The 19625-nt window shown below is 52.7% G+C and overlaps 1 protein-coding gene across 2 annotated transcripts in view; it reads right to left on the bottom strand.

Moving 5' to 3' along the window:
* dcst2 (DC-STAMP domain containing 2) overlaps window positions 1–19625 on the bottom strand; it is a 70592-nt gene that overhangs the window by 35035 nt on the left and 15932 nt on the right. For both annotated transcript variants that reach the window (XM_070868672.1, XM_070868673.1), the window contains exons 3-8: window positions 18871–19041; window positions 16270–16371; window positions 11678–11872; window positions 10044–10109; window positions 8476–8689; window positions 1448–1605 (exon numbers count right to left, since the gene is read on the bottom strand). In XM_070868672.1, coding sequence (XP_070724773.1) covers window positions 1448–1605; window positions 8476–8689; window positions 10044–10109; window positions 11678–11872; window positions 16270–16371; window positions 18871–19041 — 906 coding nt within the window. The remainder of the gene's footprint in view (window positions 1–1447; window positions 1606–8475; window positions 8690–10043; window positions 10110–11677; window positions 11873–16269; window positions 16372–18870; window positions 19042–19625) is intronic.

Here is a 19625-nt window from a genome sequence, read left to right on the forward strand (position 1 = left end):
AAAAATTGGGTTTGATAAAGCTGATCGAGTTATTTGTGGAGGTGACAGATATAGTGAGGGTGGAGGGTAATGTGACGGATGTGGTGTATATGGACCAACAAGGACAGGTTGGGCCGAATGGCTTGTTTGTGTGTTTAACATCGCTCCGTCTCCGCACTCCTGCCTCAGCTCATCCGCTGCTGAAGCCTTCATCCGTGCCTTTGTTACCCCCAGACTTGACTATTCCAACGCACTCCTGGCTGGCCTCCCACATTCTATCCTGCATATACTAGAGGTGATCCAAAACTCGGCTGCCCCCGTGTCCTAACTCGCACCGAGTCCCGCTCTCCCATCACCCCCTGTGCTCACTGCCCCGTGTCCTAACTCGCACCGAGTCCCGTTCATCCATCACCCACTGTGCTCGCTGCCCCCGTGTCCTAACTCGCACCGAGTCCCGCTCTCCCATCACCCCCTGTGCTCACTGCCCCGTGTCCTAACTCGCACCGAGTCCCGCTCTCCCATCACCCCCTGTGCTCACTGCCCCGTGTCCTAACTCGCACCGAGTCCCACTCACCCATCACCCCCTGTGCTCGCTGCCCCGTGTCCTAACTCGCACCGAGTCCCGCTCACCCATCACCCCCTGTGCTCGCTGACCCGTGTCCTAACTCGCACTGAGTCCCGCTCACCCATCACCTCCTGTGCTCACCGACCTATATTGGCTCCCGGTTAAGTAATGCCTCGATTTCAAAATTCTCCATCCTTGTTTACAAATCCTTCCATGGCCCTCGCCCCCTCCCTATCTCTGTAGTCTCCTCCAGCCCCTACACCCCTCCCTATCTCTGTAACCTCCTCCAGCCCCTACACCCCTCCCTATCTCTGCAACCTCCTCCAGCCACTACACCCCTCCCTATCTCTGTAATCTCCTCCAGCCCCTACACCCCTCCCTATCTCTGTAACCTCCTCCAGCCCCTACACCCCTCCCTATCTCTGTAACCTCCTCCAGCCCCACACCCCTCCCTATGTCTGTAACCTCCTCCAGCCCCACAGCCCCCCGAGATCTCTGCGTCCTCTAATTCTGCCCTCCTGAGTATCCCTGATTATAATCGCTCCACCATCGGCGGCCGTGCCTTCTGTTGCCTGGGCCCCAAGCTCTGGAACTCCCTCCCTAAACCTCTCCGCCTCTCTCTCCTCCTTTAAGACACTCCTTAAAACCGACCTCTTTGACCCAGCTTTTGGTCGCCTGCGCTAATTTCTACATATGCGGCTCGGGGTCAAATTTATTAGCTGATAATATTGCTGTGAAGCGCCTTGATACGTTTCACTATGTTAAAAGGCGCTAGATAAAGACAAGTTGTTGTTGTAATTTCCATGCAATCTCCCTGGTGGCCCGCGACATCTGTAACCAGAGCGACACCGTAGCGCAGGGGGCGGGGGTGGGGGTGGAGGGGGGGCACAGCGCTGTACTCACAGGGACGTATGTATTTACAGGCTTCGCGGAAGCTCAGAGGCAGGATAGTACTCTTCCCAGTCCTGGCCCGCATCACCTCGATCTCCAGGAACTGATTGGTGATGTAACAGTTGTCGTAGTCATCCCTCAAGAGGTAGTTTTTCCGATACAGCAAGGCTCTGACAGTGAAACATGAGTGGGAATAGATTGGGCACAGCACAGGGTTAGATACAGAGGAAAGCTCCCTCTACACTGTCCCCATCAAACACTCCCAGGGCAGGTACAGCACAGGGTTAGATACAGAGGAAAGCTCCCTCTACACTGTCCCCATCAAACACTCCCAGGGCAGGTACAGCACGGGGTTAGATACAGAGTAAAGCTCCCTCTACACTGTCCAATCAAACACTCCCAGGGCAGGTACAGGGGGTTAGATACAGAGGAAAGCTCCCTCTACACTGTCCCCATCAAACACTCCCAGGGCAGGTACAGGGGGTTAGATACAGAGTAAAGCTCCCTCTACACTGTCCCATCAAACACTCCCAGGGCAGGTACAGGGGGTTAGATACAGAGTAAAGCTCCCTCTGCACTGTCCCATCAAACACTCCCAGGGCAGGTGCAGCACGGGGTTAGATACAGAGGAAAGCTCCCTCTACACTGTCCCATCAAACACTCCCAGGGCAGGTACAGCACGAGGTTAGATACAGAGTAAAGCTCCCTCTACACTGTCCCATCAAACACTCCCAGGGCAGGTACAGCACGGGGTTAGATACAGAGTAAAGCTCCCTCTACACTGTCCCATCAAACACTCCCAGGGCAGGTACAGCACGGGGTTAGATACAGAGGAAAGCTCCCTCTACACTGTCCCATCAAACACTCCCAGGGCAGGTACAGCACGGGGTTAGATACAGAGTAAAGCTACCTCTACACTGTCCCCATCAAACACTCCCAGGGCAGGTACAGCACAGGGTTAGATACAGAGTAAAGCTCCCTCTACACTGTCCCATCACACACTCCCAGGGCAGGTACAGCACGGGGTTAGATACAGAGTAAAGCTCCCTCTACACTGTCCCATCAAACACTCCCAGGGCAGGTACAGCACGGGGTTAGATACAGAGGAAAGCTCCCTCTACACTGTCCCATCAAACACTCCCAGGGCAGGTACAGCACGGGGTTAGATACAGAGTAAAGCTCCCTCTACACTGTCCCATCAAACACTCCCAGGGCAGGTACAGCACGGGGTTAGATACAGAGGAAAGCTCCCTCTACACTGTCCCATCAAACACTCCCAGGGCAGGTACAGCACGAGGTTAGATACAGAGTAAAGCTCCCTCTACACTGTCCCATCAAACACTCCCAGGGCAGGTACAGCACGGGGTTAGATACAGAGGAAAGCTCCCTCTACACTGTCCCATCAAACGCTCCCAGGGCAGGTACAGCACGGGGTTAGATACAGAGTAAAGCTCCCTCTACACTGTCCCATCAAACACTCCCAGGGCAGGTACAGCACGGGGTTAGATACAGGGTAAAGCTCCCTCTACACTGTCCCATCATACACTCCCAGGGCAGGTACAGGGGGTTAGATACAGAGTAAAGCTCCCTCTACACTGTCCCATCAAACACTCCCAGGGCAGGTACAGCACGGGGTTAGATACAGAGTAAAGCTCCCTCTACACTGTCCCATCAAACACTCCCAGGGCAGGTACAGAAAAAGGTTAGTAAAGACAAACGTAGGTCCCCTGCAGTCAGAATCAGGGGAAGTCATAACTGGGAACAAAGAAATGGCAGACCAATTGATCAAGTACTTTGGTTCGGTATTCACTAAGGAGGACACAAACAACCTTCCGGATATTAAAGGGGTCGGAGGGTCTAGTAAGGAGGAGGAACTGAGGGAAATCCTTATTAGTCGGGAAATTGTGTTGGGGAAATTGATGGGATTGAAGGCCGATAAATCCCCAGGGCCTGATGGACTGCATCCCAGAGTACTTAAGGAGGTGGCCTTGGAAATAACTGATGCATTGACAGTCATTTTCCAACATTCCATAGACTCTGGATCAGTTCCTATCGAGTGGAGGGTAGCCAATGTAACCCCACTTTTTTTTTTAAAAAAGGAGGGAGAGAGAAAACTGGGAATTATAGACCAGTCAGCCTGACCTCAGTAGTGGGTAAAATGATGGAATCAATTATTAAGAATGTCATAGCAGCGCATTTGGAAAGAGGTGACATGATAGGTCCAAGTCAGCATGGATTTATGAAAGGGAAATCATGCTTGACACATCTTCTGGAATTTTTTGAGGATGTTTCCAGTAGAGTGGACAAGGGAGAACCAGTTGATGTGGTATATTTGGACTTTCAGAAGGCTTTTTACAAGGTCCCACACAAGAGATTAATGTGCAAAGTTAAAGCACATGGGATTGGGGGTAGTGTGCTGACATGGATTGAAAACTGGTTGTCAGACAGGAAGCAAAGAGGAGTAAATGGGTACTTTTCAGAATGGCAGGCAGTGACTAGTGGGGTACTGCAAGGTTCTGTGCTGGGGCCCCAGCTGTTTACATTGTACGTTAATGATTTAGACGAGGGGATTAAATGTAGTATCTCCAAATTTGCGGATGACACTAAGTTGGGTGACAGTGTGAGCTGCGAGGAGGCTGCAGAGTGACTTGGATAGGTTAGGTGAGTGGGCAAATGTATGGCAGATGAAGTATAATGTGGATAAATGTGAGGTTATCCACTTTGGTGGTAAAAACAGAGAGACAAACTATTATCTGAATGGTGACAGATTAGGAAAAGGGGAGGTGCAACGAGACCTGGGTGTCATGGTACATCAGTCATTGAAAGTTGGCATGCAGGTACAGCAGGCGGTGAAGAAAGCAAATGGCATGTTCGCCTTCATTGCGAGGGGATTTGAGTACAGGGGCAGGGAGGTGTTGCTACAGTTGTACAGGGCCTTGGTGAGGTCACACCTGGAGTATTGTGTACAGTTTTGGTCTCCTAACTTGAGGAAGGACATTCTTGGTATTGAGGGAGTGCAGCGAAGGTTCACCAGACTGATTCCCGGGATGGCGGGACTGACATATCAAGAAAGACTGGAGCAACTGTGCTTGTATTCACTGGAGTTCAGAAGAGTAAGAGGGGATCTCATAGAAATGTTCAAAATTCTGACGGGTTTAGACAGATTAGATGCAGGAATAATGTTCCCAATGTTGGGGAAGTCCAGAGTCAGGGGTCACAGTCTAAGGATAAAGGGTAAGCCATTTACGACCGAGATCAGGAGAAACTTCTTCACCCAGAGTGGTGAACCTGTGGAATTCTCTACCACACGAAGTTGTTGAGGCCATTTCACTAAATATATTCAAAAAGGAGTTAGATGTAGTCCTTACTACTCGGGGGATCAAGGGGTATGGCGAGAAAGCAGGAATGGGTTCCTGAAGTTGCATGTTCAGCCATGAACTCATTGAATGGCGGTGCAGGCTCGAAGGGCCGAATGGCCTACTCCTGCACCTATTTTCTATGTTTCTATGTTTCTATGTTTCTACAGCACAGGGTTAGATACAGAGTAAAGCTTCCTCTACACTGTCCCATCAAACACTCCCAGGGCAGGTACAGCACGGGGTTAGATAAAGAGTAAAGCTTCCTCTACACTGTTCCATAGGGTAGCTGTAGAGAAGATGTTTCCCCTTGTGGGGGAGACCAGAACTAGGGGGCCATCAATATAAGATAGTCACCTAGAAACCCAAAGGGGAATTCGGGAGAAACTTCTTTACCCAGAGAGCGGTGAGCATGTGGAACTCGCTGCCACGGGGAGGGGTTGAGGCGAATAGTATCGATGGATTTAAGGGGAGGCTGGATAAACACATGAGGGAGAAGGGAACAGAAGGATATGGTGATGGGGGGGCGATGGAGAGGGGTGGGAGGGGTCTGGTGTGGAGCATAAACACCGACTGTGCTGTGAATTCTACGGATGTAATCATTCCGGTGAATCTGCCCTCCAAGGCCAATGCATAGAAACATAGAAACATAAAAACCTAGAAAATCGGTGCAGGAGTAGGACATTCGGCCCTTCGAGCCTGCACCACCATTCAATATGATCATGGCTGATCATGCAACTTCAGTACCCCACTCCTGCTTTCTCTCCATACCCCTTGATCTCTTTAGCCGTAAGGGCCACATCCCTTTTGAATATATCTAACGAACTGGCCTCAACAACTTTCTGTGGTAGAGAATTCCACAGGTTCACAATTCTCTGAGTGAAGAAGTTTCTCCTCATCTCGGTCCTAAATGTCTTACCCCTTATCCTTAGACTGTGACCCCTGGTTCTGGACTTCCCCAACATTGGGAACATTCTTCCTGCATCTAACCTGTCCAGTCCCGTCAGAATTTTATATGTTTCTATGAGATCCCCTCTCATTCTTCTAAATTTCTGTGAATATAAGCCTAGTCAATCCAGTCTTTCTTCATATGTCAGTCCTGCCATCCCAGGAATCAGTCTGGCGAACCTTCGCTGCACTCCCTCAATAGCAAGAATGTCCTTCCTTAGATTAGGAGACTAAAACTGAACACAATATTTCAGGTGTGGCCTCACCAAGGCCCTGTACAACTGCAGCAAGACCTCCCTGCTCCTATACTCAAATCCTCTTGCTATGAAGGCCAACATACCATTTGCCTTCTTCACTGCCTGCTGTAACTACATGCCAACTTTCAGTGACTGATGAACCATGACACCCAGGTCTCGTTGCCCCTCCCCTTTTACTAATCTGTCACCATTCAGATAATATTCTGCCTTCCTGTTTTTACCACCAAAGTGGATAACCTCACATTTATCCACATTATACTGCATCTGCCATGCATTTGCCCACTCACCTAACCTGTCCAAGTCACCCTGCAGCCTCTGAGCATCCTCTTCACAGCTCACACTGCCACCCAGCTTAGTGTCATCTGTAAACTTGGAGATATTACATTCAATTCCTTCGTCTAAATCATTAATGTATATTGTAAATAGCTGGGGTCCCAGCACTGAGCCCTGTGGCACCCCACTAGTCACTGCCTGCCATTCTGAAAAGGACCCGTTTATCCCGACTCTCTGCTTCCTGTCTGCCAACCAGTTCTCAATCCACGTCAATACATTGAAATAGCGGATGCATTGACAGTCATTTTCCAACATTCCATTGACTCTGGATCAGTTCCTATCGAGTGGAGGGTAGCCAATGTAACCCCACTTTTTAAAAAAGGAGGGAGAGAGAAAACAGGGAATTATAGACCGGTCAGCCTGACATCGGTAGTGGGTAAAATGATGGAATCAATTATTAAGGATGTCATAGCAGCGCATTTGGAAAATGGTGACATGATAGGTCCAAGTCAGCATGGATTTGTGAAAGGGAAATCATGCTTGACAAATCTTCTGGAATTTTTTGAGGATGATTCCAGTAAAGTGGACAAAGGAGAACCAGTTGATGTGGTATATTTGGACTGTCAGAAGGCTTTCGACAAGGTCCCACACAAGAGATTAATGTGCAAAGTTAAAGCACATGGGATTGGGGGTAGTGTGCTGACGTGGATTGAGAACTGGTTGTCAGACAGGAAGCAAAGAGTAGGAGTAAATGGGTACTTTTCAGAATGGCAGGCAGTGACTAGTGGGATACCGCAAGGTTCTGTGCTGGGGCCCCAGCTGTTTACATTGTACATTAATGATTTAGACGAGGGGATTAAATGTAGTATCTCCAAATTTGCGGATGACACTAAGTTGGGTGGCAGTGTGAGCTGCGAGGAGGATGCTATGAGGCTGCAGAGTGACTTGGATAGGTTAGGTGAGTGGGCAAATGCATGGCAGATGAAGTATAATGTGGATAAATGTGAGGTTATCCACTTTGGTGGTAAAAACAGAGAGACAGACTATTATCTGAATGGTGACAGATCAGGAAAAGGGGAGGTGCAACGAGACCTGGGTGTCATGGTACATCAGTTATTGAAGGTTGGCATGCAGGTACAGCAGGCGGTTAAGAAAGCAAATGGCATGTTGGCCTTCATAGCGAGGGGATTTGAGTACAGGGGCAGGGAGGTGTTGCTACAGTTGTGCAGGGCCTTGGTGAGGCCACACCTGGAGTATTGTGTGCAGTTTTGGTCTCCTAACTTGAGGAAGGACATTCTTGCTATTGAGGGAGTGCAGCGAAGATTCACCAGACTGATTCCCGGGATGGTGGGACTGACCTATCAAGAAAGACTGGATCAACTGGGCTTGTATTCACTGGAGTTCAGAAGAATGAGAGGGGACCTCATAGAAACGTTTAAAATTCTGACGGGTTTAGACAGGTTAGATGGAGGAAGAATGTTCCCAATGTTGGGGAAGTCCAGAACCAGGGGGTCACAGTCTAAGGATAAGGGGTAAGCCATTTAGGACCGAGATGCGGAGGAACTTCTTCACCCAGAGAGTGGTGAACCTGTGGAATTCTCTACCACAGAAAGTAGTTGAGGCCAATTCACTAAATATATTCAAAAGGGAGTTAGATGAAGTCCTTACTACTCGGGGGATCAAGGGGTATGGCGAGAAAGCAGGAATGGGGTACTGAAGTTGCATGTTCAGCCATGAACTCATTGAATGGCGGTGCAGGCTAGAAGGACTGAATGGCCTGCTCCTGCACCTATTTTCTATGTTTCTATGTTTCTAATACCATGTGCTTTGATTTTGCACACCAATCTCTTGTGTGGGACCTTGTCAAAAGCCTTTTGAAAGTCCAAATACACCACATCCACTGGTTCTCCCTTGTCCACTCTACTAGTTACATCCTCAAAAAATTCCAGAAGATTTGTCAAGCATGATTTCCCTTTCATAAATCCATGCTGACTTGGACCGCTCCCGTCACTGCTTTCCAAATGCGCTGCTATTTAATAATTGACTCCAGCATTTTCCCCACTACCGATGTCAGGCTAACCGGTCAATAACTACCCGCTTTCTCTCTCCCTCCGTTTAATTTAAGTTGCATGCCAACTTTCAGTGACTGATGTACCATGACACCCAGGTCTCGTTGCACCTCCCCTTTTCCCAGTGTGTGACTCACTGAATGTACAGGTAGAGCATCATGATGGTGGAACTGTAGCCAAAGATTCCGATGCACTCGTAGACATTTCCGACCCGCTCCTGGATCTCCTCCATGATGTCAAAGGCCACATGCGAGAGGCTTCTGGACTGGTTGGCGTAGACATGGAAGTGATGTTCCATGGAGATATTGAACTCAAATTGCTTGGTGACCTTCTCCAAAGCATCCGAGATGGCTGAGGGTGTAAAAGACAGACAATTGGGACAAGGGTGGAAGTGGTCTTGCGGGGTCGGTGGGTGGAGTGACGGATTCTACTTGATTGTTGGAGATGAACTTTCCCCAGGACTCGGGAACAATCAATTCATTGTTTGACCCCCGAGTGCTGCTCGGCAGAGAAATCATCGACCTGGCCCATGACTCAGTGGGGAGCTCTCTCTCTCTCTCTCTCTCTCTCCCGGGTGCCTCTGGGGATCAAGGCCGTGGCTTCCAGTCCCACTCCAGAGACTCGAGCCCATAATCCAGGCCGACACTCCCAGTGCAGTGCTGAGGGAGTGCCGCACTGTCGGAGGGGCAGTACTGAGGGAGTGCCGCACTGTCGGAGGGACAGTGCTGAGGGAGCGCCGCACTGTCGGAGGGGCGGTACTGAGGGAGTGCCGCACTGTCGGAGTGGCAGTACTGAGGGAGTGCCGCACTGTCGGAGGGGTGGTACTGAGGGAACGCCGGACTGTCGGAGGGGCAGTACTGAGGGAGTGCCGCACTGTCGGAGGGGCAGTACTGAGGGAACGCCGGACTGTCGGAGGGGCGGTACTGAGGGAGCGCCGCACTGTCGGGGGGGGGGGGCATTACTGAGGGAACGGTGCACTGTCGGAGGGGCAGTATTGAGGGAGCGCCGCACTGTCGGAGGGACAGTGCTGAGGGAGTGCCGCACTGTCGGAGGGGCGGTACTGAGGGAGTGCCGCACTGTCGGAGGGGCATTACTGGGGGAACGGTGCACTGTCGGAGGGGCAGTATTGAGGGAGCGCCGCACTGTCGGAGGGGCAGTACTGAGGGAACGCCGCACTGTTGGAGGGGCAGTACTGAGGAAGCGCTGCACTGTCGGAGGGGCAGTACTGGGGGAGTACTGCACTGTTGGAGGTGCCGTCTTTCTGAAGAAACATTAAACAAAGGTCCTATCTGCCCTCTCAGCCTGCCGTAAAAGATCCCATGGGCACTATTTCGAAGAAGAGCAGGGGGAGTTCTCCCCGGTGTCCTGGGGCCAATATTTATCCTTCAACCAACATCACTAAAACAGATGATCCGGGTTATTATCACAGTGATGTCTGTGGGAGCTTGCTGTGCGCAAATTGGCTGCCACAACATTGACCACACTTCCAAAGTACGTCATTGGCAGTAAAGCACTGTGGGACATCCTGAGGTCATAAAAGGTGCTATAAAAATGCAAGTGCATTCTCTCCTTGTCCAGAGACCAATATCAGGAGTGGCTGTTGTGACGAGGTATTTGAAGCCTGTGAACACCAGGCTCACCCCCTCCTCAGTGTGAATCAACCCCCGAGGAAGGGTATCCCAGGGTGAGATATATCTGCACTCACGCTCTCCCAAACGCTTCTCCAACTGGTTCTTGATGTAGGTCGGGATCAGGCAAAACAGCTGGATAACTGCGGAAAGATGGACATGGAAAGGTAAGATGGCTTCTTCACCAGTACCTCACACACCCTCCCTCCCTCGCACTCCCTCACACTCCCTCCCTCTCACACCCTCATCCCTCCACCCTCCCTCACACACCCTCCTCCTTCCCTCCCCCACCCTCCCTCACACACCCTCATCCCTCCACCCTCCCTCACTCTCATCCTCTCTTACCTTTACTCACCCTCCCTCACACACCCTCACCCTTCCCTCCCTCATTCTCCCTCACACACCCTCAATCCTCCCTCCCTCACACAACCTCATCCCTCCCTCCCTCACCCTCCCTCCAGCCTCGCTCACCCACCCTCCCTTGCCCTCTCTCATCAGTCCTCACCCAACCTTCCTCACCCTCCCTCACATACCCTCTCTCACATACCCTCCCTCACACACCCTCCCTCACACACCCTCCCCAACCCTCACCCACCCTCCCTCACCTTCCCTCACACACACACCCTCCCTCACCCTCCCTCCCCCACCCTCCCTCACACACCCTCCCCAACCCTCACTCGCCCACCCTCCCTCACCTTCCCTCACACACACACACCCTCCCTCACCCTCCGGCACTCACCTTCCCTCCCCCCACCCTCCCTCACACAACCTCCCCTACCCTCACTCACCCTCCCTCACACTCCCCCACCATCCCAACACCCTCCCTCACACACCCACCCCTCTCACTCACCCTCCACCCTCTCTCACACACCATCCCCCACCCTCACTCACCCTCCACCCTCCCTCACACACCCTCCATCACTCTCCCTCACCCTCCCTCCACCAATATCCCTCATCATTACTTCCTTCTTCCAGCAGCTTCTTTCAATACTGCACAAAATGCATTGCCCGCCCTCCCATAAAAATAATCCATTAGTTGCAATTGCTTTGGGATGTGAGAAGCAAGTTAGAATAATTGAGTCTACAGCACAGAAAGAGTGCATTGGGCCCCACCGCTCCGTGCCGGGGTTTATGCTCCACCCTCCCACCCCTCTTCATCCCCCCACACCAGCATATCTTTCTATTCCCGTCTCTCTTTATACTCCAAATTATACTCCATCTGCCAAATCTTTGCCCACTCACTGAGCCTGTCTATATCCCAAAGCGAGCGCTCGACTCGGAACTCTGACACTGCAAGCGAGCCCCAGGAAACGTTACCAGGGACCACCCTCAAAGCCCTCCCTGATAAAGTGCAACATCCCCACCGACACCTGGGAGTCCCCGGCCCAAAGACCAGTCCGCCCTAAGTGGAGGAAGTGCATCCGGGAGGGCGCTGAGCACCTCGAGTCTCGTCGCCGAGAGCGTGCAGAAACCAAGCGCAGGCAGCGGAAGGAGCGTCGGCAAACCAGTCCCACCCTTCCCTTCCCTCAACCACTGTCTGTCCCACCTGTGACAGGGACTGTGGCTCCCGTATTGGACTGTTCAGCCACCTAAGGACTCATGTTAAGAGTGGAAGCAATTCTTCCTCGATTCCGAGGGACTGCCCGTGATGATGATGATATACCTTTGCAGATGCTACACGTCCCTCTCCCAATTTGCTTTCCCCACTTACTTGTGACCAATCCGCACAGAGGTTTGACGACGTTGACGATGTAGCAGAGGAAGCCAAAGATGCCCAGCAGCGAGAGGCAGTGACTGATGGCGTCGTCAAACACTTTGACGCACTTCCTGTAGGGCTCCCCCAACTCCTTGTTGCACAGCGTGCCAATGTGGGCGATCCAGTGCAGGAGGTTGCGTAGAATCCGAACTGAGCTCGCCAACGAAAGGAGAAGAGTATTAGTACCCTGCGACGGCCATCTTTTCATTTCGGGTCAGGGTTCACTGCCCTTGTCCCTCTCGGCAGTCGGGGTCGATGTCATGTTTGTAACCTTCACATAACTGCAACCAATATGTAACAACACTGTACACTGTACACAACTTGACCACAGGGGGTGAACTTGTGAGAGACACTCCTCACCTGGTCAGCCAGGTACTTAAGAAACATAGAAAATAGGTGCCGGAGGAGGCCATTCGGTTCCACACAGGCTCAGCACTCCTTGGTCCTGGGAATAAAGGTGCAGGTATTGTATGACCTTGTCTGCAGTACATGCCTAGTGCGACTTTATAGTACAATGCAGAGACACAACAGTCGCGGGTTTGGGAGGTGCTGCCGAAGAAGCCTTGGCGAGTTGCCGCGGTGCATCTTGTAGACGGTACACACTGCAGCCAGGGGGCGCCGGTGGTGGAGGGAGTGAGTGTTGAAGGTGGTGGGTAGCGTGCCGATCAAGCTCCAGGTGCAGGAATGGGACAGTAAACCGCTATATTTAATCCCGTGCTGTACCTGCCCTGGGAGTGTGTGATGGGACAGTGTAGAGGGAGCTTTACTCTGTATCTAACCCCGTGCTGTACCTGCCCTGGGAGTGTTTGATGGGACAGTGTAGAGGGAGCTTTACTCTGTATCTAACCCCGTGCTGTACCTGCCCTGGGAGTGTTTGATGGGACAGTGTAGAGGGAGCTTTACTCTGTATCTAACCCGCTGTACCTGCCCTGGGAGTGTTTGATGGGACAGTGTAGAGGGAGCTTTACTCTGTAGCTAACCCGCTGTACCTGCCCTGGGAGTGTGTGATGGGACAGTGTAGAGGGAGCTTTACTCTGTATCTAACCTCATGCTGTACCTGCCCTGGGAGTGTTTGATGGGGACAGTGTAGAGGGAGCTTTACTCTGTATCTAACTCCGTGCTGTACCTGCCCTGGGAGTGTTTGATGGGACAGTGTAGAGGGAGCTTTACTCTGTATCTAACCCCGTGCTGTACCTGTCCTGGGAGTGTTTGATGGGACAGTGTAGAGGGAGCTTTACTCTGTATCTAACCCCGTGCTGTACCTGCCCTGGGAGTGTTTGATGGGACAGTGTAGAGGGAGCTTTACTCTGTAGCTAACCCGTGCTGTACCTGCCCTGGGAGTGTTTGATGGGACAGTGTAGAGGGAGCTTTACTCTGTATCTAACCCCGTGCTGTACCTGCCCTGGGAGTGTTTGATGGGACAGTGTAGAGGGAGCTTTACTCTGTAGCTAACCCGTGCTGTACCTGCCCTGGGAGTGTTTGATGGACAGTGTAGAGGGAGCTTTACTCTGTATCTAACCCCGTGCTGTACCTGCCCTGGGAGTGTTTGATGGACAGTGTAGAGGGAGCTTTACTCTGTATCTAACCCCGTGCTGTACCTGCCCTGGGAGTGTTTGATGGAACAGTGTAGAGGGAGTTTTATTCTGTATCTAACCCCCTGTACCTGCCCTGGGAGTGTTTGATGGGACAGTGTAGAGGGAGCTTAACTTTGTTTCTAACCCCCTGTACCTGCCCTGGGAGTGTTTGATGGGACAGTGTAGAGGGAGCTTTACTTTGTTTCTAACCCCGTGCTGTACCTGCCCTGGGAGTGTTTGATGGGACAGTGTAGAGGGAGCTTTACTCTGTATCTAACCCCGTGCTGTACCTGCCCTGGGAGTGTTTGATGGGACAGTGTAGAGGGAGCTTTACTTTGTATCTAACCCCCTGTACCTGCCCTGGGAGTGTTTGATGGGACAGTGTAGAGGGAGCTTTACTCTGTATCTAACCCCGTGCTGTACCTGCCCTGGGAGTGCCACAGGCGATGGGGAGGTTTGGGGACACCTGTATGGTATGTGAACGACGAACTCACCAAATGTTGCTTGTGTGGGAGGTGTAAATTTCACATTGCTGCAGTAGAGGGCGCTGTCATCAAGATCCACGGCGCGGCCCTGGACAACGTGGACCATTTCCCATACCTCGGGAGCCTTTTATCAACAAAGGCAGACATTGATGACAAGATCCAACACCGCCTCCAGTGCGCCAGTGCAGCCTTCGGCCACCTGAGGAAAAGAGTGTTCGAAGACCAGGCCCTCAAATCTACCACCAAGCTCATGGTCTACAGGGCTGTAGCGATACCCGCCCTCCTGTATGGCTCAGAGACATGGACCATGTACAGTAGACACCTCAAGTCGCTGGAGAAATACCACCAACGATGTCTCCGCAAGATCCTGCAAATCCCCTGGGAGGACAGACGCACCAACGTTAGCGTCCTCGACCAGGCCAACATCCCCAGCATCGAAGCACTGACCACACTCGATCAGCTCCACTGGGCAGGCCACATTGTCCGCATGCCCCCGACACGAGACTCCCAAAGCAAGCGCTCTACTCGGAACTCCTTCACGGCAAACGAGCCAAAAGTGGGCAGAGGAAACGTTACAAGGGACCACCCTCAAAGCCTCCCTGATAAAGTGCAACATCCCCACCGACACCTGGGAGTCCCTGGCCCAAAGACCAGTCCGCCCTAAGCGGAGGAAGTGCATCCGGGAGGGCGTTGAGCTCTTCGAATCTCAACGCCGCGAGCGTGAAGAGGTCAGGCGCAGGCAGCGGAAGGAGCGCGCGGCAAACCAGTCCCACCCTCCCCTTCCCCCGACGAATGTCTGTCCCACCTGTGACAAGGACTGTGGTTCTCATATTGGACTGTTCAGCGACCAAAGAACTCACCAGGAGTGGAAGCAAGTCTTCCTCGATTCCGAGGGACTGCCTATGAGTGTTCCCCAATCTACCTCTACCCCCAACATTCCCATACCTCGGAAACTGTCTCTTCAATCAGATTGATTCCCCTGGCTGGAGAGCCCAGTACAAGATGCAATGCAGCAACTCACCAAGGCTTCTTCGGCAGAAACTGCCAAACCCGCGACCTCTACCGCCTAGAAGGACAAGGGCAGCAGGCGCATGGGAACACCACCACCTCCATGTTCCCCTCCCAGTCACACACCATCCCGACTTGGGAATATATCGGCCGTTCCTTCATCGTTGCTGGGTCACAATCCTGGAACTCCCTCCCTAACAGCACTGTGGGAGCACCTTCACCACACGGACTGCAGCGGTTCAAGAAGGCGGCTCACCACCACCTTCTCAAGGGGCAACTTGGGATGGGCAATAAATGCCGGCCTTGCCAGTGACGCCCACATCGCCGGAACAAATTAAGACTAATATCTGGGCTCGGTCATTTAGAACTGAGTTGAGGAGGAATTTCTTCACTCAGAGGTGGATGAATCTTTGGAATTCTCTGCCCCAGAGGGCTGTGGAGGCTCAGTCGTTGAGTAGATTCAAGGCTGAGATCGATAGATTTTTGGATTCTCGGGGAATCGAGGGATCGGGCGGGAAAGTGGAGTTGAGGTCAAAGGTCAGCCGTGATCTCATTGAATGGCGGAGCAGGCTCGAGGGGCCGAATGGCCGACTCCTGCTCCTAATTCTGTGATACAATCCACCCAAATTAATTTACTATCTGCAGCGTGCCCATCTCCAGCCTGTAAAATATTCTGGGATGTTCTTTTCTGTCAAGGGCACTCTGAAACTATAGGGTGTAGCTTGTATTGAGTTAGACTGTTGCAAGTGTATTTATATTCTGCATCTCACCTTTGTAGAGGGAGCTTTACTCTGTATCTAACCCCCTGTACCTGCCCTGGGACTGTTTGATGGGACAGTGTAGAGGGAGCTTTACTCTGTATCTAACCCCCTGTACCTGCCCAGGGACTGTTTGATGGGACAGTGTAGAGGGAGCTTTACTCTGTATCTAACCCCCTGTACCTGCCCTGGGAGTGTTTGATGGGACAGTGTAGAGGGAGCTTTACTCTGTATCTAACCCCATGCTGTACCTGCCCTGGGAATGTTTGATGGGGACAGTGTAGAGGGAGTTTTACTCTGTATCTAACCCCCTGTAACTGCCCTGGGAGTGTTTGATGGGACAGTGTAGAGGGAGCTTTACTCTGTATCTAACCCCGTGCTGTACCTGCCCTGGGAGTGTTTGATGGGACAGTGTAGAGGGAGCTTTACTCTGCATCTAACCCCGTGCTGTACCTGCCCTGGGAGTGTTTGATGGGGACAGTGTAGAGGGAGCTTTACTCTGTATCTAACCCCGTGCTGTACCTGCCCTGGGAGTGTTTGATGGGACAGTGTAGAGGGAGCTTTACTCTGTATCTAACCCCGTGCTGTACCTGCCCTGGGAGTGTTTGATGGGACAGTGTAGAGGGAGCTTTACTCTGTATCTAACCCCCTGTAACTGCCCTGGGAGGGTGCAGACTAGTGGAGTGTGCGGAGGAGGAGCTTGGTGTGACACCCTGCCATACCTATATGCTTGATCGAGTTCTTCATGGACACGAAAAATTTCCTCACACGATCACCAACTCCTTTGGCTGATTGGGCGATGGTCTTAATCTTATCCAGGGCAGCTGAAAGGGATGAAGAACGAATGTAATTATTTGAAGGTGGTGATATCGCTGGACCAGCAAGGGTGCCCCAGTATAGCTGGACAATAGATACTCCGAACATTCGCAGTAATGGTTTCGTGCCCTTTCACTCTCTGGTCCTGGTGCCAAAGTTCACGGACATTTTTCCTGACCTTTGTCAACTTCCAGCCAACAGCTTTCTTGCCAGAAAAACGTCGCAAGGCACAGCAGCATTATCAGACAAAAATTGACACCGAGCCACATAAGGAAATATTAGGACTGGAGGGGTAGGTTTTAAGGGGCCTCTTAACGGAGGAAACAGATGTAGAGAGGTGGAGAGGTTTAGGGAGGGAGTTCCAGAGCTTGGGGCCCAGGCAGCTGAAGCGATGGAAATCAGGGGATGGGCAAGAGGCCAGAATTGGAGAAGTGCAGAGATCTTGGGGGGTTGTGGGGCTGGAGGAGGTTGCAGAGATAGGAAGGGGTTGTGGGGCTGGAGGAGGTTACAGAGATAGGGAGGGGTGTAGGGACTGGAGGAGGTACAGAGATAGGAAGGGGTTGTGGGGCTGGAGGAGGTTGCAGAGATAGGGAGGGGTTGTTTGACTGGAGGAGGTTGCAGAGATAGGGAGGGGTTGTGGGGCTGGAGGAGGTTACAGAGAAAGGGAGGGGTGTAGGGGCTGGAGGAGGTTACAGAGATAGGGAGGAGTGTAGGGGCTGGAGGAGGTTACAGAGATAGGGAGGGGTGTAGGGACTGGAGGAGGTTACAGAGATAGGGAGGGGTGTAGGGGCTGGAGGAGGTTACAGAGATAGGGAGGGGTGTAAGGGCTGGAGGAGGTTACAGAGGTAGGGAGGGGTGTAGGGGCTGGAGGAGGTTACAGAGATAGGGAGGGGTGTAGGGGCTGGAGGAGGTTACAGAGATAGGGAGGGCTGTAGGGGCTGGAGGAGGTTACAGAGATAGGGAGGGATGTGGGGGCTGGAGGGGGTTACAGAGATAAGGAGAGGTGTAGGGACTGGAGGAGGTTACAGAGATAGGGAGGTGTGTAGGGGCTGGAGGAGGTTACAGAGATAGGAAGGGGTGTAGGGGCTGGAGGAGGTTACAGAGATAGGGAGGGGTGTAAGGGCTGGAGGAGGTTACAGAGAGTGCTTGAGGCGAATTGCATGGATGCCTTTAAAGGGATAAGTACGTGAGTGAGAAAGGAAGGCTAACGTGCATTTCTATAGCACCTTTCACGACCTCAGTGTGTCGCAGAGCGCTTAACCGACAAAGCGATATATGTTGTGGTGGCGTTGAGAACGTTTTTGTGTTTTTTCCTGTTTTTTTCTCCCCCGGCCTTGCCCCGAGCGCTCCCTGGCCGGCTGTTTTGCTCGGGATCTTCCCATGCTCTTCCGGACTAGCGCCCCAAGAGAGGTGTGCAACGCCCTCCCTTACCGCTCCGCCCCACACACAGGGCCCAGCTGACCAATTTTGCTGACTGAGGCGCAAACTGTTCCCGGGCGATCACTTTACCGCCCCCGAATCCGCCAAGCCGAAAATCCACCTTAAAAGACCTGCATTTCTATAGCGCCTTTCACGACCACCGGACGTCCCAAAGCGATTTACAGCCAATTAAGTACTTTTGGAGTGTAGTCACTGTTGTATTGTGGGAAATGCCGATTTGCGCACAGCAAGCTCCCACACACAGCAATGTGATAATGACCCAGATCATCTGTTTTTGTGATGTTGGTTGAGGAATAAATATTGGCCCCAGGACACCGGGGAGAACTCCCCCTGCTCTTCTTCCAATAGTGGCCCCGGGATCTTTTACATCCACCCGAGAGGGCAGACGGGGCCTCGGTTTAACGTCTCATCCGAAAGACGGCACCTCCGACAGTGCAGCACTCCCTCAGTACTGCCCCTCCGATAGTGCGGCACTCCCTCAGTACTGCCGCTCCGACAGTGCATCACTCCCTCAGCACCGCCCCTCCGACAGTGCGGCGCTCTCTCAGTACTGCCCCTTCGACAGTGCGGCGCTCTCTCAGTACTGCCCCTCCGACAGTGCGGCGCTCCCTCAGTACTGCCCCTCCGACAGCGCAGTGCGGTGCTCCCTCAGTACCGCCCCTCCGACAGCGCAGTGCGGTGCTCCCTCAGTACCGCCCCTCCGACAGCGCAGTGCGGTGCTCCCTCAGTACTGCCCCTCCGACAGCGCAGTACGGCGCTCCCTCAGTACCGCCCCTCCGACAGCGCAGTGCGGCGCTCTCTCAGTACTGCACTGGGAGTGTGGGCCTAGATTTATGTGCTCAAGAATGTGGAGTGGGACTCAAACCCACAACCTTCTGACTCAGAGACTGAGCCACAGCTGACATTTAAGGGGTAGCGGGTAAAACGCAGGAGGGAGAAAGGAATAGAAGGATATGGGGATGGGGTGAGATGAAGTAGGGGTGGGAGTGAGGCTCGGAATCGACCAGATGGGCCGAATGGCCTGTCTCTGCGAAGGGACCTCTATGTAACAAGACTTTGTTTCTTACCAATCAGGGGTTCCTTGGCCTTCTGCAGGAGTTCCCTGGTCTGGTTCAAGGCCAGCTCTGCTCCACATGCGATCGACTCCGCCCCTCGGGTGTAGTTCGTTATGATGTTCTGAAGTGGACCTTCAATCACAAGCCCAAAAGTCAGCAGCAGTAGGTAGGTCTTTCCTTGTTCTGGGAAAGAGGGGGGGGGGGGTGGGGGGGGGGGCAGGGGGGGGGTGGAGTGGGGGCAGGGGGGGGTGGAGTGAGGGCGGGGGGGGGAAGGAGGGGTGGAGTGGGGGGGAGGGGTGGAGTGGGGGGGAGGGGTGGAGTGGGGGCAGGGGAGGAGGGAGGGGTGGAGTGGGGGCAGGGGAGGAGGGAGGGGTGGAGTGGGGGGGAGGGGTGGAGTGGGGGCAGGGGGGGAGGGGTGGAGTGGGGGGGGGAGGGGTGGGGTGGGGGTGGGTGTGGGGGGGGGCGGCAGAGGGATGAGTAGAAAGAAGATTAAAAAGACCATTTTTTTTTAACAAATGTACTGACGATTCTTGTAAGAAATTGTGAATTGGAAGGAACAACGTGAGACCAAAAAAGTCTCCTCAGACTGGTGTTAGAATTGAAGATTGATTCCGCGGAACAACAGCTTAAAAGCGACTCGAACAGCGTAGACAGCATGGAGAGCATCTTTAGGCTAAGAATCTGACTCCAACCGTTCGGGGCTAAGGACAGGAGAGGTGGGCCTTCAGAAAGTATAAACAGGAGTAGGGTTTCGCCCCAGAGTTGAG

The sequence above is a fragment of the Pristiophorus japonicus genome, chromosome 30 (genome assembly GCF_044704955.1).
Source record: "Pristiophorus japonicus isolate sPriJap1 chromosome 30, sPriJap1.hap1, whole genome shotgun sequence".
NCBI classification, from domain to species: domain Eukaryota; kingdom Metazoa; phylum Chordata; class Chondrichthyes; family Pristiophoridae; genus Pristiophorus; species Pristiophorus japonicus.